General features: G+C 43.7%; 1 protein-coding gene across 3 annotated transcripts; it reads left to right on the top strand.

Moving 5' to 3' along the window:
• Positions 1-1,908: 1,908 nt before the first annotated feature.
• Positions 1,909-26,651, top strand: LOC141224288 (uncharacterized). 3 transcript variants are annotated; one of them, XM_073666896.1, is made up of 9 exons: positions 1,909-1,994; positions 18,330-18,479; positions 18,609-18,788; positions 18,872-18,995; positions 19,079-19,176; positions 19,365-19,455; positions 21,510-21,917; positions 23,509-23,581; positions 26,176-26,651. In XM_073666896.1, exons 2-9 carry the CDS (start codon positions 18,402-18,404, stop codon positions 26,519-26,521), a joined length of 1,398 nt encoding a protein of 465 aa, XP_073522997.1. In that variant the 5' UTR covers positions 1,909-1,994; positions 18,330-18,401; the 3' UTR covers positions 26,522-26,651. The 3 variants fall into 3 exon arrangements, with proteins under 3 accessions (XP_073522997.1, XP_073522998.1, XP_073522996.1); XM_073666897.1 differs by having other exon boundaries at positions 26,179-26,651; XM_073666895.1 differs by lacking the exons at positions 23,509-23,581; positions 26,176-26,651 and having other exon boundaries at positions 21,510-23,501.

A 26,651-nucleotide genomic window follows, 5' to 3' on the forward strand; every position in this document is an offset into this window, starting at 1 on the left:
CAGGACAAATATGGGCTGCTGGGGACTGAGTATGGATACCTCGCTGCCGATGCAGCCATGAGGTAGTGGCCAGCTTCGGCCTCCTCCAAACTAAAAGGCCCCATTTTAATGCACACTTACACTTGCATTAAAAGAAAACATAGCAGATGCTAACTTCTGTCATCATCATCATGCTCCTCACCTTGGCACTCTCAACTCCACCGATGGAGAAGTCAGGGCCCACTGGAGGAGTCTGGTTCTCTGGTGGGCTCGTCCAATGCTGCCTAAAGCAGGCCAGGCTAAGAAAAGTGTGTGGGGGGATGTTCCAAGGAGAAATAGGGGCGGCTGGGGACCGTGTGTGGAAGCCCGGCCGCGGGGCGGCTGAGGACCGAGTATGGACACCCAGCCGCCGGGCGGCTGGGGACTGAGTATGGATTCCAGGCCACCAACACAGCCATGACGTGGTGGCCAGATTCCGCCTCCACATGCCTAAAAGGCCCAATTTCAAGTTCAAGCAAGCAAGCAGTATGGTATTGCAGCCTGGGGGTGGGTGGGTGGCAGGCTGCATACTTGAGCTTGTATTGCAAGGAATGGGGGAGGTACAATTGAACACTGCCCTGGGACTAGAACTTGCATCGGGATAGTTGCAAATCTGCATCTTCTGATGCGGTAAGGATCACTTATGATGGGCACACTTTTAGACAGTGACCTGGGAGTCAGAGATGCTTCCAGGGGTCTTCCCCATGCTGTTCCCTTGTCTTTTCAGCACTTTATGCATGTGTCACACAGCACATGGCCAGATAAGGTTGTAAAATGTTAAAATGACATTTCACGGTGAATGCATTTGTCATAGTTGAAAGCAATACAAAAGTGCAAAAACGCATAAAAAATGCTACTTGTGAACATAGCCGAAGGTGTGGAGGAGTATTTTTGTTGTTTTCGGTCATTTATTTTAACTTATACACAAGTCTTTATCCTGGAAAGGATGTTCCTTAACATATTTCACAGGAAAAAAGTTTCACTTTCGTTTTTGAACGTTTTATTGTGAGCCCGTAAAAGTGGCTTAATACCTCTGACCACGTTGTTGACAACAGTGACCTGGGGGTCAGAAATGCTTTCTGGGGCGATCCCCATGCTGTCCCCATGTCATTTGAGCACTGTCACTATCGTTTTGGGCACTTGTTAGGCTTTTAAAAGACTGCCGGGGGTGCCACCGCAAAAATGCTCGAGTCTCCCATAGACTAACATTGGGCACGTTGCTCGGGTCGAGCACCCGAGTATCACAGTGAGCTCGGCCCGAGCTTCGAGCACCTGAGCATTTTAGTGCTCGCTCAACACTACTAGTGATGTATTGGAGTCTTCTTTTGTGTGTTTGTTTTTCATGATTCCATAATTTTTTCCTCAGAATTGAGTGATTCCATAATTTTTTCCCTCTGCTTAGTCTGAAAAAATTACCCTTACTGAGTACCACATTTTTAATCTTGATTTCTTTTAGTGTTTCTTAAAGCCCTAAAGTTGCCATTTGAAATGACTTTAGTTTTGTGCCATGTCTGTGATCTGCTTTTTTTCAACAACATTAAACAACGGAATGAACATCCTCCGAGCCCGGTGATTCCATAATTTTTGCCAGGGGTTGTAGTACTGGTGGATAAAACAAGACTGAACACAAGACCTTCACAGCCGTCTACACATCATAGGGGAGATCTCATGACACCTTCTCTCCATCTACCTGATGATCCTGAGAAACATTGGGATCTTCTTGTTTATAGTCATGTCAGCACTCACTAGAGGTCTTCACTACTGTGTAATCCTGGTTATGGAGAGACACACTATCTAATCTATCTCTATAGCCAATAGACAACTTCATCCAGCACCATGACAACCAGCACAGCAGAGTCCTGCATCCACTGAGGCCCCTGATCATGTGACCCCTGACTCCTCCCCTCCTGTGACCTCATCAAAGGTCCTGTGCGCACACAACAGCCATATATGTGGTGGCGGCTCTGCAGGTGGAGGTATGTGGAGACCCCCATTACTGGGCGCAGGGGGCATTAACCCCTTTAGCACCGAGGCTCTTTTGGGGTCTTGTGTTGCCGCTTTATAAGAATCATAAGGTTTCTGTTCTGTTTCCTGTAATAGATACATACGACCCAACTATGGAGACAGGAAGGGAGGAAACATATTGTTCTTAGAGTACAGGACCCCCACAGTGTAATGCCCCCATTATTCCCCTTATGTAGTATGTATGATGCCCCCACACAGTGTAATGCCCCCATTATGCCCCTTATGCAGGATGTATGATGCCCCCACACAGTGTAATTCCCCCATTATACCCCTTATGCAGGATGTATGATGCCCCCACACAGTGTAATGCCCCCATTATGACCCTTATGTAGGATGTATGATGCCCTCACACAGTGTAATGCCCCCTTTATGCCCCTTATGCAGTATGTATGATGCCCCCATACAATGTAATGCCCCCATTATGCCCCTGTAATCAGGTAACCGGATGCAACGCACAGACAAACACCAGGCTGAAGTAACCAATATAATTATTTATGTCCCTGATATGGGGGACTTGTAATAATTATAGCAACATAATGCAGAACAGGGAGATTACAAGGTGAAATCTACAATATGAGATACTGTATACAATGAATTCTCCGGCTCACTCTAACTGTAATTGCAGCCTATGTTACTTTATCTACTGACAAGGGTGATGATCCGGACACATATAGGCCATTATGATCTCCGGCGTGGAACACGTAACTACAGGCATGCTCAGTCTAGGGTACGAGTGGTGCAGCGTTAATCCGTTTACCGGCGTTTCAGTGTGAAGCGCGTCACTTCAGGACATGCACACTAGAGGATGGATATTGTCGGACCTCTAGCGCTTGAGAAGTAGCGCAGGCGCAGTACATTTTTGTAGACAGACTCCATTCTATATATCCTATGACAATTCACCTTTAGGAATGGGAATGGGTCTCCTAGTCTGGGGAGGGGTTTGGATGCAGTGAGATATTTATACATGGACACCTGGCTATTAGGCACACTATGCTGAACATCATGGATTATCATCCCTGTTTCAAGCCTGCTGATGAAGCTGTTGGGGATACGCATTGAGGCAGATTATTGAACCATTCTCTGATGAGTACCAAACCCTTTCTTTTATATATACCTTGAGACATATCTGGTTCTATTTAATGTATCCGTGCACTTTTTAATATATATATCAGAATTAACTAGGGTTTCTGAGGGACACTCACCGGTGAGTGGCGGCACCATTGGCATTCCTTGGGGTGCCAACATCCGTGACTAGGCAGTATCAGCTTTGTTTAGGTACAGGATTGGATACAGTAGTGACTGTATCAATGTTTCAGCAGCATCATTGTTTAGATCTGTTTATATACTTCTATGACAAGCCATTCAGCTTGTAATTTTGCTAGTTTTAAGTGTCACCATTTCCGGTGACTACCTCTTGAAGCTGTGCAAAGCAGTCATCAAAGCAAAAGGTGGCTGCTCTGAAGAACCTAGAATATAAGACATATTTTCAGTTGTTTCATTCTTTTTTATTAAGTATATAATTCCACATGTGTTAATTCATAGTTTTGATGCCTTCAGTGTGAATGTACAATTTTCAGTCACGAAAATACAGAAAAATCTTTAAATGAGAAGGTGTGTCCAAACTTTTGGTCTGTACTGTATATATCATTCATTTCCTAAGATCCACAAAAACATATTTCCACCACCACTCAGACCAATATTAGCGGGCATAGGTTCTATGGGAGAGAGACTGGGTGCATGGATAGATTTCTATCTACAACCACTAATGCAAGACTAAAACTGGAAGAGAAAAGGTTTCAGCACCAGCATAGGAAGGGGTTCTTTACGGTAAGAGCAGTGAGAATATGGAATTCACTGAGTGAGGAGACGGTAATGTCGGATTCACTACACCAGTTCAAGCGGGGACTGGATGCATTTCTAGATACCAGGCAGATTTCAGCGTATACTTAAAAATAAAATAAAATAGTAGGTTGATACAGGGATTTATTCTGACTGCTGGTTTCAGAGTCGGGAGGGAATTTTTTCTCAGGTGAAGATTGGCCAAATCATTTGGGGTTTTTGCCCTCCTCTGGATCAACTTTAGCAATTACAGAACTAACAGGTCGAACTTGATGGACGCAAGTCTTTATTCGGCTTTACTAACTATAAGACATCCCCAGCTACATTAGGGACTCTAAATTTTTGGCTACTGTATATGAAGACTTTTCTATAGCAAGAAAATTATCACTGGCTGTCATGCGATGTTATAGCTCTATATCCATCCATACCACACAGTGTAGCATTAACTAGCCTGAGCTATCACTTGGATACCAATGCTACGTATACAGTAGGAATTAAAGATTTCATTATCATGTCAGTTAAATTTCTTCTGGATCATAATTATTTCTGCTTTGACAATCAGTTTTTTTTTTACAAAGGAGGGGAGTAAGTATGGGTAGCAAATTTTCACCGTCATTGGCTAATGTAATAATATCCAAATGGGAGGAGCAACACATTTACAATGAGAGCAATATTTACAGCCCCAAAATCATATGGTACAGTCGATTTATCGACGACCTCCTCCTTGTGTGGGGAGGCACACAGGAGGAGGCATTGAAATTTGCAGAAAATGTTTTCAATTTGAGATTCACACTTTAGTTTGATCCTAGAGAAATACATTTTTTGGAACTTAAATTGAACGGTGATAAATATCTCAATACAGTAAAAATAATACCCTATAGAAAAGAGACTGCCAGTAATAGTATTCTGCAGGCCAATTCTTGCCACCCCCTGCATATCAAGCGCAATATTCCATATGGGGAATTAATTAGGGCGAAACAAAATTGTACGGATAATACTGCCTTTGATATGGAGGCCAGAGAAGTTTGTGACAGATTGGCAAAAAGAGGTTATCCTGATTGGAATCTTAAAAAAGCATACAAAATGGTATTGAGCCTAGAGCGTAAGGATCTTCTCAAAAATAAGGGACGAAAAAAAATATTTGGGATGTGAAACTTCCAGTGTGACATTCTCTACAACTTATAGTCCACCGTAAAACAAAGTGGTGTCCATTATAGAGAAGAAAACTAATGCTACACCAGGATATGGGGCTTAATAAAATTCTTACCAAGGATATTTGGTTTGTGGCTAATAAAGCACCCACGGTGGGTACCATCCTGTCCCCCTGTCTTTTCCTGAAAAGTGAAAAGCATACTCTGAATCTACTACCTGCTTAAACCTTAGTGTTTTTTTCAAATGCGGAGCGAACCGCTGTAAAACCAGGGCTGTGGAGTCGGTAAGCCAAACCTCCGACTCCTCAATTTCCATGTCTCCGACTCCCTCATACCCGGCTCATGTTTAAGTGATAAATTTACTGTAGCACAGATTAATCTCAGCTAAAAGTCTAGAACCTTTGATCAGGAATAGGACAGATATTTATAGCACATTTCATTTCTTTCCCAAAGTCTTATGAAAAAAATTCCCCACAAACTGCATTGAACTACTGCATTGAACTACTACTACGGTCCATTTTATACCGACTCCGACTCCACCAAAATGGGCTCCGACTCCACGACTCCGACTCCACAGCCCTGTGTAAAATGCAGTGAAAAGGATTTTTATCTCACTGCATAATAATCGTATGTACAAAATACATGACTTTATTAATTGCAGCACACCCTTGGTTATATACCTTGTTGAATGTATTACATGTAAGATCCAATACATTGGTTGTACTACCGTCCCTTTAAAACTTCGGATTAGAAGACATACCTGATGCGGTTAATCCTTTGGCCACAAATATTTCAGCAGTGTCGAAACTTCCAAATGTTCCATAAAGGGGAAGATTCAGCACTGAAATTTCAAGGCATAGAAAAAGTATATAGACCTATCCAAGGAGGGAGACCATAGACGCAAACTGCTAAATAGGGATCATATTGCATTTTTATGTTAGAAACCCGAGTACCCTTTAGATAGGATCTAATACTACAATATTAAAGACAGTTTTGTTTACAGCTTGGACATGGTATATCTCTAGTATTTATATTTATTCTATATTTGTATCACAAATATTTTTATTTTTTCTACATATCAATGATATTAATTTTAGAGGATAATAATATATGTGTGTCACTAAAGTTTTTATTTAACTTTTGTCTATGCCAATCATACTGACCTCCGAGACTAGTGAGCACATGATAACTTTTCTTTAATTACAACCTACCTTTATATGCTCACTAGTAGTGTTGAGCGAACATGCTCGACACTGCTCCATACTCGCCCGAGCATCACGCTACTCGGGATGTTCGGCGAGCACCGAGCACTTCCGGGTTACTCGGGCGGGAGCTCGGGTCTCTGCCCTGCATGTTTGGCGCTCTTTACAGAGCCAATGAACATGCAGGGACTGCCAGCCAGTCACTGTAATGCCGCAGTCATGTTGGTTGTGGGCATTACATTGATTGGCTGGCCGCACAGCGCCACCTCGAGTATTTAAAACCGGGTGCCGCCATCTTGGACACGAACGGCTGGGATCAGACAGTGTAGGGACAGCGCTGCTGATTTAGGGAGAGATATATACTGCGAAATAGTTAGTGTAGGGTCTGTAAAGGCTGCCAGATCAAACAAACAGTCCTTCTCAGGACTAATATCCATCCCAGATATCAGGCAGGCAGGCAGGCTGTATAGGAGACGCAGTGGTTATACCAGCAAACGCTGTATTACAGTCCTGTGTGCTCCTGTTGCTGAAATTGCTGGACTTAACTCCAGGTCTCGGGGGCCAGGAAAAATCCATTTTTTTTCATCTAAGTCCTCTTTTTTTTTTCCTCCTTCACACTGTACAAATACCCGTCTTATTAACCTTTTGGTGTCCTCCCCCCCCCAAAAAAAAATAAAATAAAAAAAGTGTGTCTCTGATTTTTCAGACACAAATATATCTGTTGAAAATAGTCTGGTGTAGGCCAGAGAAACAGAAGTGTGGTTTTGCAGTTCCACGGTTCAAACCTCTGTATTATCCACTTTTGGGCCATTTGTATCTAAAAAAAAACAGTTTGAGTGTGTCGCTCACTGTTCAACCGCAAATATATATATTTAAAAAAGTCTGGTATACACCAGTAAATTATAACTGTGGTTTTGCTGTTCCACGGTAAAAAAATCTCTATTATCTTGCTCTTGGCATTTTATGCCGTAAAAAAAAAACTAATAGTGTCTCCCTGATTTTTCAGATTGTTTAAAAGAGTCGGGTGTAGGCTAGAGAAATAGAACTGTGGTTTTCCTCTTCCACGGTTCTAATCTACTTTTTATTACCCTTTTTCCATTGATAGTGCGAGTGTAAGCTATTTTACTTCCTTTACAATGGGCAAGGCACGTGGCAAGGGACGTGGAAGTGGACGTTCTGGTGATGGTGCGTGCAGAGGATGGGGCTGTGGCCAAGGTGAAAATGTGCCACAACCAACAGCTACATCTTCTCGCTCCCACTTCTTGACCGAATTACTAGGGAAGCACAGAACAACACCAGTATTGCGAACTGATCAGTGTGAACAGGTTATTAATTGGATAGCAGATAATACTTCCAGTTACCTGGGCACCACCACCTCCGGTCTGTCTTCCACATGGTCAACTCTTAGTAGCCGTGAGTCTCAACCGCATACTCCTCCTCACCCTGATGCTCCTTCCTCCCACCATGCCGAGTGTCATTAGACAGCAACTGATCCCACACTTGGACACTCTGAAGAGCTGTTCACTGGTCCATTTCCAGATTTGTGCCCCTTGCCTGCTCCGCTTGAAGTGGTGGAAGAGGAGATCCCATGTAGTGATGCCCAAATAGTTACATAGTTACATAGTTTATAAGGCCGAAAAAAGACAAGCGTCCATCCAGTTCAGCCTATTTCTTGTGCACTGCAGCTATTCCGCAGCATTGATCCAGGGAAAGGCAACAAAAAAACATGCGGCATAGGCCAATTTACATCATTGAGGAAAAATTCACTTTCCGACACCAATCTGGCAGTCAGATTAAATCCCTGGATTAATTAACTAAGCATAAGATGTAATTTTATTGTTCTCAAGAAAGGCGTCCAGGCCTCTCTTGAACTCTTTAAGTGAGTTGGACATCACCACTTCCTCTCCCAGAGAGTTCCAGAGTCTCACGGCTCTGACCGTAAAGAATCCCCTTCTATGATGGTGCAGGAACCTCCTTTCCTCCAGACGCATAGTGTGCCCCCTCGTCTTTGTCACCATCCTTGGTATAAACAGGTCATGGGAGAGATCTCTGTACTGCCCCCTGATGTATTTATACATGTTTATGAGGTCTCCCCTAAGCCTTCTCTTTTCCAATGTAAATAGGCCTAATTTTGACAACCTCTCTGGGTATTCTAGTCCCTCCATTCCCTTTATTACCTTAGTCGCCCTCCTTTGTACCCTCTCTAGCTCCAATATGTCTTTCCTGAGCACAGGAGCCCAGAACTGTGCACAATATTCTAAGTGCGGCCTTACCAGCGCTTTATACAGAGGAAGAACAATGTTCTCATCATATGCCCCTATTCCTCTTCTGATGCATGCCATGACTCTATTTGCCTTCGCAGCTGCTGCCTGACACTGGGCACTCCAATTTAATTTGCTATTAACCAAGACGCCCAGGTCCTTCTCCATGTCAGATTTCCCCAACGGTTTCCCATTTAATATGTATGGGTGACTGCTGTTTTTCTTTCCCATGTGCATGACCTTACATTTATCGGCATTGAACCCCATTTGCCATTTTTTGGCCCAACTCCCCAATTTATCTAAATCCTCCTGTAGCTGTGCCCTATCCTCATCTGTATTAACTACTTTACAAAGTTTAGTATCATCTGCAAATATTGCTATTTTACTATGCAACCCTTCCACTAGATCATTAATAAATATATTAAATAATATAGGGCCCAAGACAGACCCTTGAGGCACCCCGCTAGTAACCCTGACACACCCTGAGCTTACTCCATTGATAACCACCCTCTGCTTTCTATCACTCAGCCAGCTATTTACCCACTTGCACACATTATCCCCCAGACCAAGCATTCTCATTTTATATACCAACCTTTTGTGTGGCACGGTATCAAACGCTTTGGAGAAGTCAAGGTATACAACATCCACTGACTCTCCCCGGTCCAGCTGTGAGCTCACCTCCTCGTAGAAGGCCATCAGGTTTGTTTGGCAGGAGCGATCCCTCATGAATCCATGTTGATATGGAGTTAGACAGTTATTATCATTAAGATATTCTACAATAGCATCTCTAAGAAATCCTTCAAACAATTTACCCACAACAGACGTTAAGCTTACTGGTCTATAGTTCCCAGGGTCACTTTTAGACCCCTTTTTGAATATTGGTACCACATTTGCTTGGCGCCAGTCTAGTGGGACAGTCCCTGTCCATAAAGAGTGCTTGAATATAAGATACAGCGGTCTGTCTATCACATTACTTAATTCTTTTAGTACCCGGGGGTGTATGCCATCTGGGCCTGGTGACTTGTCTATTTTGATATTATTTAGGCGTTTCTGAACTTCCTCCTGGGTTAGGTGGGTGATATTTAGCGGAGGGTTTACTTTATCACTCTGCATTTCCTCCGATAAATTGTTTTCTTTTGTGAAAACAGTGGAGAAGAAGCTATTGAGTAGGTTTGCTTTACCCTCATCGCCCTCTATGATTTTACCCAGGTTATTTTTCAATGGGCCAACTCCATCAGTTTTAATCCTTTTACTGTTTATATAGTTAAAGAACAGTTTGGGATTCGTTTTACTTTCCTTGGCAATTAGTCTCTCTGTCTCCTCTTTTGCTATTCTTATTTGTTTCTTACAGATTTTGCTTTTTTCCCTATAAGATATTAGCGCTTCCTCGCTGCCTTCTTGTTTAAGTTTACCGAAAGCCCTTTTTTTGTTTTTCATTGCCCTCTTGACTTCCTTATTTAGCCACATTGGCTTCCTCCTATTCCTAGCCCTTTTATTCCCATAAGGTATGTACCTTCTACAGTGACTATGTAGGACTGTTTTGAAAATTTCCCATTTTCTATCCGTGCTCCTATTACTAAAGATACTATCCCAGTCTATAAGGTGAAGGGCATCTCTTAGCTGATCAAACTTTGCCCTCCTGAAGTTCAGTGTTTTTGTGACTCCCTTGCTGGGCACCCTACTGAAGCACATGTGGAATTGTATAATGTTGTGGTCACTATTTCCCAGGTGCCCCCCGACCTGCACCTCAGTTATTCTGTCTGGCCTGTTAGTTAATATTAAGTCTAAAAGGGCCGTCCCTCTAGTTGGTTCCTGCACAAGTTGTGACAAATAATTGTCTTTGATAATTGACAGAAACCTGTTTCCTTTCTGAGATCTACAGCTTTCGGTTTCCCAGTCTATATCGGAGTAGTTGAAGTCCCCCATAATAATCACCTCGTTATTTTTTGCTACTTCGTCTATTTGTCTCATTAATAGACTTTCCGTGGCTTCTGCTATATTTGGTGGTTTATAACAGACTCCTATGATAATTTTATTATTGTTTTTTGCCCCATGTATCTCCACCCATAAGGACTCGACCTCCTCATTTCCCTCCCATACATCCTCCCGTATTGTAGGCTTTAGACACGTCTTTACATATAGACAGACTCCACCCCCTTTCCGACTTCTTCGATCCCTTCTAAACAGACTGTAACCCTGTAAGTTAACTGCCCAGTCATAGCTTTCATCTAACCATGTCTCGGTTATTCCCACTATGTCATAGTTACCTGTAGATATTTCTGCTTCCAGTTCATCCATCTTGTTTGTCAGGCTCCTGGCATTTGCTAGCACGCAGTTTACACGATTTTGTTTTGTTCCAATCTTCTCCCTGTGGATTGTATTAGAAATTTTCTTACCGCCCTTCCAAGCATCTTGTCTTGGACCTTCTTTGTCGCGCTTCATATCTTTCATTAGTATGTTCTCTGGTTTCATGTTCGTGTCCGGCGTTTTTCTTCCCATCCCCTCTTCTTCTAGTTTAACACCCTCCTGATGAGTGTTGCGAGTCTCCTGGCGACGTAAATATTTGAACAGCCACGGCCACAGGAAGTCGACGCTGGCAATTTGTCACAAGAGGTGGACGATGACGAGACACAATTGCCAGGAAGTGAGGAGGAGGATCGTGGTGCGCAAGTGGAAAAGGAGGAGGTGGTGGATGATCTAGTAACTGACCCAACGTGTCAGGAGGACACGCAGAGCGAGGCCAGCAGCACACAGGGTGATGGAGCCAGAGTACCCCAACAGGCAGGAAGAAGCAGTGTGGTGGCCGCACACAGAAGGCAGGCAACAGTTCCCCGTAACAACAACACGATGGACGTTGCCAGTACAACCTGTAGGTCTTCCAGAGTCTGGAATTTTTTTAAAGACTCTGCTGATAACCCCAAAAAGGCCATTTGTACCACCTGGCAGGCCAGCATCAGCAGGGGTGACAAAACTACAAGCTTGACCACCACCAGCATGATCAGGCACATGGCAGCAAAGCACCTGACTATGTGGAGCGAACCCCAGGGTCCACGACCAGTGTCAGCGGGTGTCACCACTGCTTCTTCCGCTGTTGTGCGTGCAATAGAACCCCCTCTTGTGTGTGCAAGGCAATCCCCTGTCCATACTGCATGCAAAGATGCCCCCTCCTCTCAGTCTTCACTTGTTATGGCAGTTTCTCAAGAAACAGCATCAACGTCCACGTCTACGTCCCACCGCAGCGTTCAATTGTCCATATCCCAGACCTTTGAACGAAAGCGGAAATTCGCAGCTAACGCCCCACAGGCCAGAGTCCTAAATTCGCACATTTCACGACTGCTTGCGTTGGAAATGCTGCCTTTTAGGCTGGTGGAGACGGAATCCTTCCGCAACCTTATGGCGGTGGCCGTCCCTCGGTACTCGGTCCCCAGCCGACACTATATTGCCCGGTGTGCCATCCCTTCACTACACAAGCACGTGTCCCAAAACATCTGCCGTGCCCTCAACAACGCAGTTACTGGGAGAGTCCACCTGACAACGGACACGTGGACAAGTGCTTGTGGCCAGGGACGGTACATCTCCCTGACACTGGGTAAACATAGTGGAAGCCGGGACCCAGTCGGACCTTGGGACAGAACACATCCTCCCTACACCGAGGATTGCGGGCCCTATGTCAGTCAGAGTTGACCCCACAGTGTACAGCTCCTGCGCATCATCCTCCTCCTCCTCCTCATGTTCAGCCTCCATCTCAGATATCACCACATCAGTTACAAGCTGGAAGCACTGCAGTACTGCCTCCGCCAAGCGGCAACAGGCTGTGCTGAAACTCATAAGCTTAGGTGAGAAACCTCACACTGCTTGTGAGTTGTGGACAGCTGTGAAAGAGCAGGCAGATCTGTGGCTGACACCGCTGAACCTACATCCAGGCATGCTCGTGTGTGACAATGGCCGTAACCTGGTGGCGGCTCTGAGGCGAGGCGAGATCACACACGTACCATGCCTGGCTCATGTGCTCAACCTCGTGGTTCAGCGGTTTCTTAAATCGTACCCCGAGTTGCCAGATCTGCTCATCAAAGTACGCCGCCTGTCAGCTCATTTTCGCAAGTCGGCTACAGCTTCCGCCGCCCTTGCTGTGTTGCAGCAGCGTTTGCAGCTTCCGTCGCACCGACTGGTGTGTGATGTCCCCACACGTTGGAACTCTACCCTCCACATGTTGCAAAGGATTTGTGAGCAGAAGAGAGCAGTTGTGGAGTACCAGCTGCAACAAGGCCGTCGATATTCAGGTCAGACTCCACACATAAGACCTCAGGAGTGGACCTGGATGTCTGACTTATGTACCATCTTGACAAACTTTGAGGAGTCCACCAAGATGGTGAGTGGCGATGACGCCATCATTAGCGTCAGCATTCCACTAGTCTGTCTTGTGCAACGCTCTCTGCAGAGAATTAAAGAGAAGGCATTGCAGCCAGAGTGTGATGGGATGGATCAAGAAGCCATATCGGTCGAACTTTCACTCTCTTATTTCTGAGGTGGAGAGGTCTATAAAAATGGGGTAGTACCAGAAGGCCCCTGCTGCAGAACTGTTAAAAAAATTCCCATCTGAACACGCTAGCGGCAGAGGTCACAGTTCGTTGCCCAACCAAGGCGTACAAGCGAGAGAGAGGCAACTCCAATCCAGCAGAGGCAGGGGAACACTGTCAACGTTCTGGGACAGTTTTCTCAGACCCTCCCTTCGGACAGACCCTGAGGCGCGGGGTACTCTCACAAGGAGTGGAAAGTTTCAAAAGATGGTGAGGGAGTACCTTGCCGACCGTACCAGCGTCCCCTGTGATTCATCTGTGCCTTTTAATTATTGGGTATCCAAGCAGGACACTTGGAATGAACTCGCTCTGTATAGCTTGGAGGTCCTGGCCTGCCCTGCCGCTAGCGTGTTATCGGAGCGTGTTTTTAGTGCCTCTGGGGGAATTATAACTGATAAGTGAACTCGCCTGTCAACTGATAATGCTGACAAGCTGACCCTTATCAAAATGAACAAGGGCTGGATTGGGCCAGACTTCTCATCACCACCAAATGACAGCAGAGTAACATAAAGTCAAATCCACTGTGTTATTTCGGGAGGTGTATTCACATGCACCGCTTCATACCCACACATGGGTATACGCTTCCTCATTTCGGCTGTTTTATGTTCTTCTCCTTATCCTCAGCCTCCACCACCACTATACCACCAGGGTGACCGTGGTCTGTGTTGCCATTAGTGAAAATTCCTCCGTCTTCATTTTTGTCTTCTTTTGCTTGGAAGGCATAAGCAAAGACTGTGGGAGACCCACTCCCCAATAATGGGAATAATATTCTCGAGATGCTGTACTGTATGGCTCTTGTAAGGGGCATTAAAACCGTCTTGTTAAGCTACTGTGACCTCCACCACTTTTCCGAGGGGCATTAAAACCGTCTTATTAAGCTACTGTGACCTCCACGTCTCTTCCAAGGGGCATTAAAACCGTCTTGTTAAGCTACTGTGACCTCCACTACTTTTCCAAGGGGCATTAAAACCGTCTTGTTAAGCTACTGGGACCTCCACGTCTCTTCTGAGGGGCATTAAAAGCGCCTTGTTAAACCACTCTGAACTCCACGGCTCTTCCAAGGGGCATTGAAATGTTGTTTTTAATTACCTCTAACCTCCACGACTCTTCGAACGGGCATTGCATTTCCTCCTAATTTTTGGCAGCTTTTGCTTGGAAGGCATAAGCAAAGACTATGGGGGACCCACTCCCCAATAATGGGAATAATGTTTGTAATATGCTGTACTGCATGGCTCTTGTAAGGGGCATTGCAAGTTCCTCCGTCCTAATTTTTGGCAGCTTTTGCTTGGAAGGCTTAAGCAAAGACTATGGGAGACCCACTCCCCAATAATGGGAATAATGTTTTTAAGATGCTGTACTGTATGGCTCTTGTAAGGGGCATTAAAACCGTCTTGTTAAGCTACTGCGACCTCCACCACTTTTCCGAGGGGCATTAAAACCGTCTTGTTAAGCTACTGTGACCTCCACGTCTCTTTCGAGGGGCATTAAAACCGTCTTGTTAAGCTACTGCGACCTCCACCACTTTTCCAAGGGGCATTAAAACCATCTTGTTAAGCTACTGTGACCTCCACCACTTTTCCAAGGGGCATTAAAACCATTTTGTTAAGCTACTGTGACCTCCACGTCTCTTCCGAGGGGCATTAAAACCGTCTTGTTAGGCTACTGTGACCTCCACATCTCTTCCGAGGGGCATTAAAACCATCTTGTTAAGCTACTGTGACCTCCATGTCCCTTCAAATGGGCATTAAAAGCATCTTCTTAAGCCACTCTGAACTCCACAGCTCTTCCAAAGGGCATTGAAATGTTGTTTTTAATTACCTCTAACCTCCACGACTCTTCCAACGGGCATTGCATTTCCTCCTAATTTTAGTCAGCTTTTGCTTTTCAATGCAAAGGCGAAAACTAAGGGAGACCCACTCCCCAATAATGGGTAGAAGGTTTTTAGTATGCTGTAATCCACGTCTGTTTCAAGGGGCATTGCAGTTCCTCATAATTTTTGGAAAGCCTTCCATTCATTGCTTAGGCCAACAGTGTACAGGAGACCCAGTTGCTATAAATGGAAAAAACAGTTTAGTTAAGGCCCTCTGACCTCCATGTCATTTCCAAGGGGCATTTGAGTGCCTCGAAATTTTTGGTAGGCATTGCACTCACTGTATGCCCTATAACTGTGTAGCCGAACCGCTCCTTTTGTTACAGAAACATATCCTACAAGACATATGTGGTTGACTGGCCTGATATTGATGTGAATGGTCCCTGTTCCTCCTGCTCTTTCTCCTTTGCCACCACCTCATCCATCATTTATCACCTGAAGCTTTGTTTTAACGGGAGTCATAGAACTGGGATAGTAGCAGGAAAACATCTAGCAATCCTCGGAGGAGGTAGGATATGCGCCAAAACGCTGACCACCTCAGGCCTAGCCGCTACTACATACATGTGCTTGCATTCCAAGAAAACAAAGCAGATGCTAACTTCTATCATCATCATCATGCTTCTCACCATGGCACTCTCAACTCCCCTGATGGAGAAGCCAGGGCCCACCGGAGGAGTCTGGTTCTCTGGTGGGCTCATCCAATGCTGCCCTATAGCAGGCCAGGCTAAGAAAAGTGTGTGTGGGGAAGTTGACAGGAGAAATAGGGGCGGCTGGGGACCGTGTGTGGACAACCGGACGAGGGGCGGCTGGGGACCGAGTATGGACACCCGGGCCCCCCCTGGTGGCTGGGGACTGAGTGTGGACATCCGGCCGCCGGGCGGCTGGAGACTGAGTATGGATACCAGGCCGCCAACGCAGCCATGACTTGGTGGCCAGATTCCGCCTCCACATGCCTAAAAGGCCTAATTTTAAGTGCAAGCATGCAGTATGGTATTGCAGCCTGGGGGTGGGTGGGTGGCAGGCTGCATACTTGCGCTTGCATTGCAAGGAATGGGAGAGGTACAATTGAACACTGCCCTGGGACAAGGACTTGAACGGGGATAGTTGCAAGTCTGCAACGACAGGTGAAGGGTGGGAGGCATCTTCGCATGTACCATGAACAGGGGTTTGGCATGCACACACTACAGCGGAATAGGCTGTCCTTCCCACTAAATGCCCTGGGGAGGGCACAGGTAATGTTTTGGTATGCGCGCTTAATCTTATGTATAAGGCACACCGGGACAAATAGGGGCGGCTGGGGACTGAGTATGGATACCTCGCTGCCGAAGCAGCCATGAGGTAGTGGCCAGCTTCGGCCTCCTCCAAACTAAAAGGCCCCATTTCAAGTGCAAGCAAGCAGTATGGTATAACAGCCTGGGGGTGGGTGGGTGGCAGGCTGCACACTTACGCTTGCATTCCAAGAAAACAAAGCAGATGCTAACTTCTATCATCATCATCATGCTGGTTCTCTGGTGGGCTCGTCCAATGCTGCCCTAAAGCAGGCAAGGGTAAGAAAAGTGTGTGGGAAGGTGACAGGAGAAATAGGGGTGGCTGGGGACCGTTTATGGACACCCGGCCGCCCCCTGGCGGCTGGGGATCGAGCATGGACACCCGGCCGCCGGGCGGCTGGGAACTGAGTATGGATACCTCGCTGCCGAAGCAGCCATGAGGTAGTGACCAGCCTCGGCCTCCTGCAAACTAAAAGGCCCCATTTCAAGTGCAAGCTAGCAGCATAGTATTTCAGCCTGCGGGTGGGTGGTTGGCTGCATATTTGCGCTTGCATTGCAAGGAATGGGGGAGGTACAATTGAACACTGCCCTGGGACAAGGACTTGCACGGGGATAGTTGCAAGTCTGCATCTTCTGATGCGGCAAGGATGACTTCTGATGGGCACACTTTTAGGCCGTGACCTGGGTGTCAGAGATGCTTCCAGGGGTCTTCCCCATGCTGTTCCCATGTCTTTTCAGCACTGTATGCATGTGTCACACAGCACATGGCCATATGAGGTTGTAAAATGTTAAAATGACATTTCCCTGTGAATGCATTTGTAACGGTTGAAAGCAATACAAAAGTGCAAAAACACATAAAAAATGCTACTTGTCAACATAGCCCAAGGTGTGGAGGAGTATTTTTTTGGGGTTATTTATTTTACCTTATACACAAGTCTTTACTCTGGAAAGGAACTTCCTTAACATATTTCACAGGAAAGCAGTTTCAGTTTCGTTTTTGAACGTTTTATTGTGAGCCCTTAAAAGTGGCTTAATACCTCTGACCATGTTGTTGATAGCAGTGACCTGGGGGTCAGAAATGCTTCCTGGGGCGATCCGCATGCTGTCCCCATGTAATTTGAGCACTGTCACTATCGTTTTGGGCACTTGTTAGGCTTTTAAAAGACTGCCGGGGGTGCCGCCGCAAAAATGCTCGGGTCTCCCATAGACTAACATTGGGCTCGTTGCTCGGGTCGAGCACCCGAGTATCACGGCGAGCTCGGCCCGAGCTTCGAGCACCCGAGCATTTTAGTGCTCACTCAACACTACTCACTAGTCCACAGTTCAAACAGACCATGATTAAGACTGCACGTCGAAACACGCAGGTCGAGACAGCTGTGATCCTTCTGTGCACTAAGACTTATTATGGTGCTAGCAGCATATTTTAATGGCTCAATAAAAGCTATGTTTTACTCAAGTTTATAGCCTCATACGCCGGATCATTCCTGCTATTTCTGATTTTAATATCTGCTTTTTTATGGAGTTTTTCTTGTCATATAGGAAATCCTAAGGCCAGAAATAAAGCCCATAAAACACTGTACATGGAGACTTTGGTATCAAATAACTCCTATCTTGGTGTTCTTCCAAACAAGCTTTTATAAATGCCTCAAACTTTTGTGTGTCAATCAGACCTGAGATCTAACGTTATAGAAATTGACAGTCTGGTGAAGACGGGAAACATATAGTGATGTAGTCAGTGGCCGACTCTGGCCAAATACGTTTATAGAGCCGTAGTTGAAGATGAAGATTTCGTCCTCAACATGAAGTAGTTATTTCTCATGTCACGTGTAATGAATATCTCCTGCAGTATTGCTAATGCCGATTCCAGTGTCGGTAAATTAGATAAGAATTAAAAATAAGGAAGATGAGTCTATGAGAAAGGTATTCACCTGCAGATTCTGTGGAAGAAACTGCTTGTTGTCTGTGGCCTAAAATATATAGGTTTTATTAGTAGATGTAAAGAAGAAAACTAGATACTGTAAAACATAAATCTCCTCAAATGTTTCCCTTATTATCTCCAGTAATTGTATTATTACACAGGATATTTATGACGTTACATCAGTTCAACTTCTCATTCAGGTCTCTACAATATCGGATCCTCTCAGTGAATATCTTCTATGTAAGAGAATTTTCCTTATTTACCCATCAAAGATGAATATGGACAGAGACAAAATGGCGGAGCAGATATTACACCTCACCCTAGAGATCCTCTTCTGGTTTACTGGAGAGGTGAGAGATTCTGATGACGTCACATTACATCATTCTTATCTATAGGAATAACAGATGGACAGAACTGGAGAGGTGAGGACTCTGGAAATGTCTATAGTGAGATGTATTAATGTGTCTCTCTATAACCAGGATTACATAGTAGTGAAGAAGACCTCTAGTGAGCGCTGTCAGGACTTTTTGTCTGAGGGATGGGAAAGAACCCTGAGCCCAATCACGGAGCTTTCACCTCACCCCCTGATGCATGAGGACATCAATGACCAGAAGATCCTAGATCTCACCTACAAGATGATTGAGCTGCTGACTGGAGAGGTGACACTGCTAGGAATGCTGGGACATTTTACAGTAAAGCTATGAAGGGATCGGAGGGATAACTCTATCATTGTATGTGTCAGGTTCCTATAAGGTGTCAGGACGTCACCGTCTATTTCTCCATGGAGGAGTGGGAGTATTTAAAAGGACACAAAGATCTGTACAATGACATCATGATGGAGGTTCCCCAGCCCCTCACATCACCAGGTAATAGACAGGACTGAATACACACGGCCTATAATTATCCATATTTAAAGAATGAATTCAGTCCCTGTATGTGTTTTCTCCAGATCTATCCAGTAAGAGGACAACACCAGAGAGATGTCCACGTCCTCTTTTACAACAGGACTGTAAACAAGAAGATCCCAATATTCCTCAGGATCATCAGGTAGATGGAGAGAAGGTTTCATGAGATCTCCCCTATGATGTGTATACGGCTGTGAAGGTCTTGTGTTCGTTCTTGGTTTATCCACCAGTATTATATGGTTTATACTTGTGTAATGCGAACGGTGGATTAGAGCTGATCATAGGTGTGACTTCTCCATCTGTCTGTGACTTGTACAATATTTGTTTCAGGGTGAAGATCTGACCCATATTAATACTACAGAAACATATGTGAGGGGTGATGAGCGGTGTAAAGAGGAGATCCCTACAGATAGCAGTCCAGGTGAGTAGTAACCACTAAATGCAGAGAAGTCACCGATTCTTCTCAGTCACAGGCTCATTTACCGGTCATGTAGTCAGGCCATATCACAATCGTGTGATCACCATTTTGCATCTAGACCAATACATTGTCCTCCACCAAAAACTGTTCAAATGACTTTGGGCATTGAAACCCCTTTTCTATAGAACTTACAACCTGGAAGATCCACCTACCAACTGAAATGAGAAGATCCTGACTCTTATCTGCCCAGATCTGTAAATTACCAATCCAAATGACAGCATATGTAGAAAGTGCTAACAAGTTAGAAAATCACTTGAAGATATATATTATGATGGGCCTGTGAGAGAAAGCGGAGTGTAATGATGCTGTTGGCTTCCTAGAATCCTGATATCTTATTGGATGAATCTACCTTCTCTCCCTTCTGTGCCGCTGAATGTGCTCATATGGTCCCTACAAGACCAGGTCCAGGCTTTGTAACCAAACCTTGCTTTTGCGATTGACAACTTTAAACATGCAGTGAGGGCCAAGTGTGAATTTCTGTACAATAACAACAGAGTTTCCCTTTATCCTGACTTTTCAATTTAATTTTAAACCAAATAACTTCAAATAGAATCGCGATGAAGTATACAAAAAACATTACACCTGTACCATAATATATCTCTAAACTGTGCATGGCTGATGGCTGTAATATACATTTATTCATGCCTGTAGGAGATAATTTAGCATGAGTTGAGCCCTGGTTTCATGGATTCACTCCACATCATAAATTATATTATCGATCCTAAAGAATTCAGATACAATCTATCCTGAAATGGGGAGCACTAATACTTTCTCTACTCTTCTGGTCAGGACTCATAGTAGCTCCAATGGTCCACCATAAATAAGTGCAACTCTGGTTTAGTGTTGGAGTTTTCCCCCCTAAACATACGTTCTTGTTGGGGATGTAACGTGTTTTTTTTTTTTTTTTATTCTGTCTTTTTTTTACAGGTTCATTCTCCATGGTAGTTTGATTATGGTCGGATAGGCCTGCCTCACTTATGTGAGTTTGTAACTCCCTGGTAGTCTTTAAAAAAAAAGGTCTCCATTGTCTCTTCCAAATGCCCAAGATCTAAATTTAAGACACCTCAGCTCTGCACTATTATAAAAAGTTCTCATTAAATGTATATTTCTTCTTGAAACTCATCTGATAGAAAATATTGGCCCTTACTATAGTTCAAAATGCCAGGAGCTACCAAGAAACATACTCTATTTACCCCAGAGAGGTTTCACCATTAGTTACTCTTTTTTTTTTTTTTCATTAGATGTGTTATTATCTATAGTCAAAGTTTTGCCCATCACCCTTTAACCCCTCTACATGGATCTGTACTTGCACAAAGACCCCTAGGCTTTGGCTACAGTGTAGCCTGCTGTTTTGTGAGATGACAAGAAGTCTAGTCAGGTGGCCGGATCAGAACCAGGAGGGCAGAGAAAATACAAAATCTGAAGACACAATAGGAGTCAGTAAACAGGCTGGGATCACAAGAAGAAACTAAGAAGAAAATACACAACACGGGAGCTGCACAGAGAGAACTTAACCAGCAGAGAGCAAGGCTGTATCTGGCAGCTTCCGGCATTATGCATGAGCTTTAGTAGGGTGTAGTGCTTTACATTTGAGTTAAGTAGGAAGTATATTTGATTTTGGAAGAGCGGATTTTGCTGGATTGGTTTCTTGAAGCCATGTTGCTTTTCAAGAGCCTTTGAGCCACTAATGATGTGGAAACCTCTGTTTTTCCATTGACAGATGATGGACCTGAGTGGGAGCTTGTGTTTTTGTGAGAGGACTAGAAATTTTTATTGGCATCATTTTCGCATATTTCATATTTGGGAGGCAGAATGAACAAACAGTTGAGCACCGCTGTTTGTTCATTCACAGTTTAGACTGTGAACTGTCATTGTCTAGGTGAATAATTCAATATTTTTACATAACTTGCCATTTGTACCAACAGTTTATGTAGAAATATTCAAAAATATAAATTTCAAGAATATTTTATTCAAATATAATATTTTTTTTTACTTAGATGACTGTACCAGGAGATCAGAGGGACAGCTGACATCTTCAATTTTCAAATCAGATGAGCTTGAGATCCCACAGGATACAATTGAAGGAAATGCCATTACTCCAGATATACCATCATCCCTTCACAGCAAAGATGTGTCATCTGATCCTTTGAAACAGGTCCTGTCTTCTGATTCATTACCGACTACTAAAAAAAATCAAAGTCACAAAATAAGCATTAAAAAACTAACTGCTCCTAAAGCTAAGAAGCCATTTTCATGTTCAGAGTATGGAAATAGTTTTCCCCTCAAAAACTTTTTTCTTAAACATCAAAGAATTCACACAGCAAAGAATAGATTTTCTTGTTCCAAGTGTATGAAATGTTTTAACAAGAAATCAGATCTTGTTAAGCACCAGAGAACTCACACAGGTGAGAAGCCTTTTTCTTGTTCAGAATGTGGGAAATGTTTTAACCAGAAATCACATCTTGTTACACATCAGAGAATTCACACAGGGGAGAAGCCTTTTTACTGTTCAGAATGTGGGAAATGTTTTAACCAGAAATTGAATCTTGTTACACATAAGAGAACTCATACAGGGGAGAAGCCTTTTTCCTGTTCAGAATGTGGGAAATGTTTTAACAAGAAATCAAATCTTCTTAGTCACCAGAGAACTCACACAGGGAAGATGCCTTTTTCCTGTTCAGAATGTGGTAAATGTTTTAACAAGAAATCAAATCTTCTTAGTCACCAGAGAACTCACACAGGGGAGAAGCCTTTTTCCTGTTCAGAATGTGGGAAATGTTTTAACCAGAAATCAGATGTTATTAGACATAAGAGAATTCACACCGGGGAGAAACCTTTTTCCTGTTCAGAATGTGGGAAATGTTTTAACCAGAAATCAGGTCTTGTTATTCATCAGAGAAGTCACACAGGGGAGCAGCCTTTTTCATGTTCAGAATGTGGGAAATGTTTTAACCAGAAATCAGATGTTGTTAGACATAAGAGAATTCACACCGGGGAGAAACCTTTTTCCTGTTCAGAATGTGGGAAATGTTTTAACCAGAAATAAGGTCTTGTTATTCATCAGAGAAGTCACACAGGGGAGCAGCCTTTTTCCTGTTCAGAATGTGGGAAATGTTTTAAACAGAAATCAGCTGTTGTTAGACATCAGAGAAGTCACACAGGGGAGAAGCCTTTTTCCTGTTCAGAATGTGGTAAATGTTTTAACCAGAAATCAGCTGCTGTTAGACATCAGAGAAGTCACACAGGGGAGAAGCCTTTTTTATATCCTAATTTGGAAAATGTTTTACTTGAAAAGACACACTTTTAGCAAGAAAAAATATTGCTAATAAGTGAGTGTGTCCTATAGACTGGGGGTAGCTTCATGTGACCGAGAACAATGAGACAGTGTCCTTACTGATCAGTGAGAGAACTGCTCTCTCCTCCAGCTCTGCACTTATCTAACTGATTGGTGCAGAGCAGGAGAAGAAGGTACCGGGACCTGTACAGAGGCTGCACGTCCTGACTGAGCAGCTGAAGAACCTTCCACCCGACTAGCTCAAGGACCTTTCAGATCATGTAACACTGTTTTACATATTTTTAAAAGTCGTTAGGTTCTTTTATGAACTGAACCATTTCTTAATGAGTTTGACCTCCTGAATTCAAATTGGACAATGAGTTTTCCTTTTACTGCTACATATAATTAATGATAAAAGTTTCAGTACCTTGAGACATTATTCTTTTTGTAAATATACAGATGCAGAATATTTTGTTATGACAATTTTCTGATATTTATTTAGAGAAAACTTAGCAACAATTCAAATAACTAAAACCTGTCTAAACACTATTGCAAATTATAAACAGTTACAGAAATTGCACTACAAAACTTGGTCCTCGTTCAGTGACAACTGTTTTTTGCTTGTTTCTTGTATTGCTGCATTGGATCATCTCTTAAAATTATGCAACAGTAATCTGCAAGCATTGATGGATTCCATTTTCCTTGATATATTTTCTCCATAGCTTCAATATCTTGGTTACATCATCACCATCCTCATCTCACTACTCCGCAGTTTGATGGAAGAAAGTCTAGAATGTAAGAAATTAATCGTTAAGGACATGTTACTGCCAAGATCCTTATATGTTTTGAGGAGAAATAACACCAACTCTGCTCTTGAGTTTCCCAAAAAGTTAGTTACCACAAATGAAAATGTAAACCATACAGCCTTTTCCTTGCCCTGCAACAAACGAAGAAGATGGCCAGTCCCTTTTATTGTAGCAATATTCTCTTGCGCGACTACCCCACTCACACAGTAAGTTGGTGTCCAGTGTATCCACCCTGGAGACCAAATAAGAGGGCAACCGTAACGACATGTGTGAACAAGCACATGTAGGAGCTCCTGCAGAGCATCTAGCTATTTATCCGATATTGGACCTGATGACCATCCTGAAAATTGTCATACATCTACCAGATAACTTTCTGAGTGTGGAGGTGCTTTGCTCCAGGGGAAAAAATGACCAAGAAAAGCCACAGAGACTGTGGGAGAAGCAGGCTCTCAGCTCCAAGATGACACCACAGTCATCACACTGGAGACAGATTGAGCAGGGAAGATTAGCAGGAGGGAAGTGGTGGCGAGGCTGGAACAGTTTGCCTACACAGAAAGGCAGGTCTCAGCAGGTGACAGTGGCCATCTTATAACAGCTACCTTGCACCTGTGCATGGGCTCCAGAGTGGAGGAGTTGGGTGAGCAGGAGATGGGAGAGGCAGCCGCGTTGAAGGGGGCAAAAAGACTACAAAATTACATGTGGCACAATACTTACTGCCCCACTGCCTAATCTGCACCAATGGGACATACAGGTACCTGAGGAACCTACTTTAAAAGACGTTTTCATTGCAGTGGTACATTGTAAATTCTCTTTCTGCTTTGAATGTACATTTTGGTGGTCTTAACCCCTTTAAAGCCTGGGGTGTATTAGTACGCCCCAGGCCATCACCCCTGGTTCAGTGAGGGCTCTGGCGGTGAGCCCGGACTAAACCGAGCACATGTCTGCTGAGTATTACAGCTGACGTGTGCCCACAACAGCCGCGGGTGGAATCATGATCCAACCGCAGCTGTTAACCAGTTAAATGCCACTGTCAATCTATGACAGCGGCATTTAACAGCGCCGCACCGGAAGCGCGTCACTTACCCCGCCCATCGGTAACCCGTCATGTGATTGCGGGTCACTGATAGGTGGGCATGACAACCCTGGGTCTGCAGCAGACCCCAGTGGTTGTCATGTAATGATCGCTATGAGCGCCACCTAGTGGTTGGCAGTCATAGCACAGGAGCATTTCTGCTACATAAAGGTGATCTGTTCATCACCTCTATGTAGCAGAGGCGATCGGACAGTTGCTGCTTCTAGTCTCTTATGGAGACTATAAAAGCAAGCAAAAAGTGTAAAAAAAAATGTTTTTAAAAAAATTTAAAAAATATAAAAGTTTAAATCACCCCCCTTTCGCCCCATTCAAAATAAAATAATAAAAAAAAACAACCCACATACACATATTTGGTATTGCCGCGTTCAGAATTGCCCGATCTATCAATATAAAAAAAAGAATTAATCCGAACAGTAAACGGCGTAACAAGAAAAAAATTCTAAATGCCAGAATTACGTTTTTTGGTTGCTGCAACATTGCAATAAAATGCAATAAGGGGCGATCAAAACATCGGATCTACCCCAAAATGGGGCCCCAGATTCCTAAAAATGGAGATGCTATGGGTCTCGGAAAATGGTGCCATTTTTTTTTTTTTTTACCAAACTTTGGATTTTTTTTCACCACTTAAATAAAAAAGAACCTATACATGTTTGGTATCTACAAACTCGTAATGAGCTGGAGAATAAGAATGATGGCAGGTCAGTTTTAGCATTCAGTGAACGTGGTAAAAAAAACAAAAAAACATCTGTGGTATTGCAATTTTTTTGCAATTTCACCGCACTTGGAAAATAAGCCCTCACACGGCCATATTGACCAAAAAATAAAAACGCTATGGCTCTGGGAACAAGGAGAGCAAAAAACGAAAATGCAAAAACAGAAAATCCCAGGGTCTTTAAGGGGTTAAAGATGAGATAGCAGGTATATGACACAAACTGCAGAAAATAGAGCAGGGGCAGTGGAAGTCAGAGTCAGCACCATTGATGATCAGATAGCCGATACAAGCAATGAGAGCTAGCTTGCAGCACAGCAAATATCAGCACTGCTGGCAGAAACAGATGATCTTGAAAATAGGTCAAGGCTCAATGATATACCACTTATTGGTGTGCCTGGAAAAATAGAAGGCTCCTTTCCTACTGAATTCTTTGAAAACTGGCTGAAATTAATAATCAGGCTTGAAACCTTAACCCCCTATAAGCTGTAGAACAAGCTCACAGGATGCCTACCCATCCTCTTCCTCCTGGGCTTCCACAAAGACCTGCGCTGGCTAAAGTTTTACCGGGACAGAGATATTATCCTGCGACAGGCAAGGGATCACCCAGATGTAACTATCAATGGGTCCAAAATCTCGATCTTTCCAGATTATTCTATAGAAGTGCAGAGACAAAGAGCCAGATTCATTGATATCAAAAAACATCTAAGAGATCTGCATGTTCCATATTCAATTATTATATTTAATAAACCTTTCTGAATTGACGTCTTCAATAAACCAGCAGCACGGGAAGTATCCACAAATTTCTCCAGATCCTGATATTCATCAATTTTGACAAACCTATGGATCCGCAGCAACTGAACATCAAACTTAAAACACCAAAGAAAAGAATATGGATCAGGTTAGCACAATCTGATACAAATACTCTTAAATGTTTGTTGGATAAGACCCTATTTGCGCTACCTTCCTCTTTGTGTTTTTTCTTGGATACAGCAGCAATACCTTGGAACCGTCTCCCGGTCTGGCAATTGTCAAATGAGAGCCCGGCAGCAGAGGGAATTATCTATATATCTACATCATGGAATATTTTTACAATCGACTATCATCAAGGGAACGGCTCATGTTAGAAACTATTGGACAAACAGGTGGATTCATTATGGACATGGACAGTTCTACAAACTCATTTAGTGAGGAGGACACAAATGTTTTAAGAAACACTTTTTATCACTTCAAAGATGCATTAAAAGAGGAACTTCA

The sequence above is a fragment of the Phyllobates terribilis genome, unplaced genomic scaffold, assembly GCF_046119375.1.
Source record: "Phyllobates terribilis strain yellow unplaced genomic scaffold, ASM4611937v1 Scaffold_386__1_contigs__length_1829782, whole genome shotgun sequence".
In the NCBI taxonomy this organism is placed as follows: Eukaryota; Metazoa; Chordata; class Amphibia; order Anura; family Dendrobatidae; genus Phyllobates; species Phyllobates terribilis.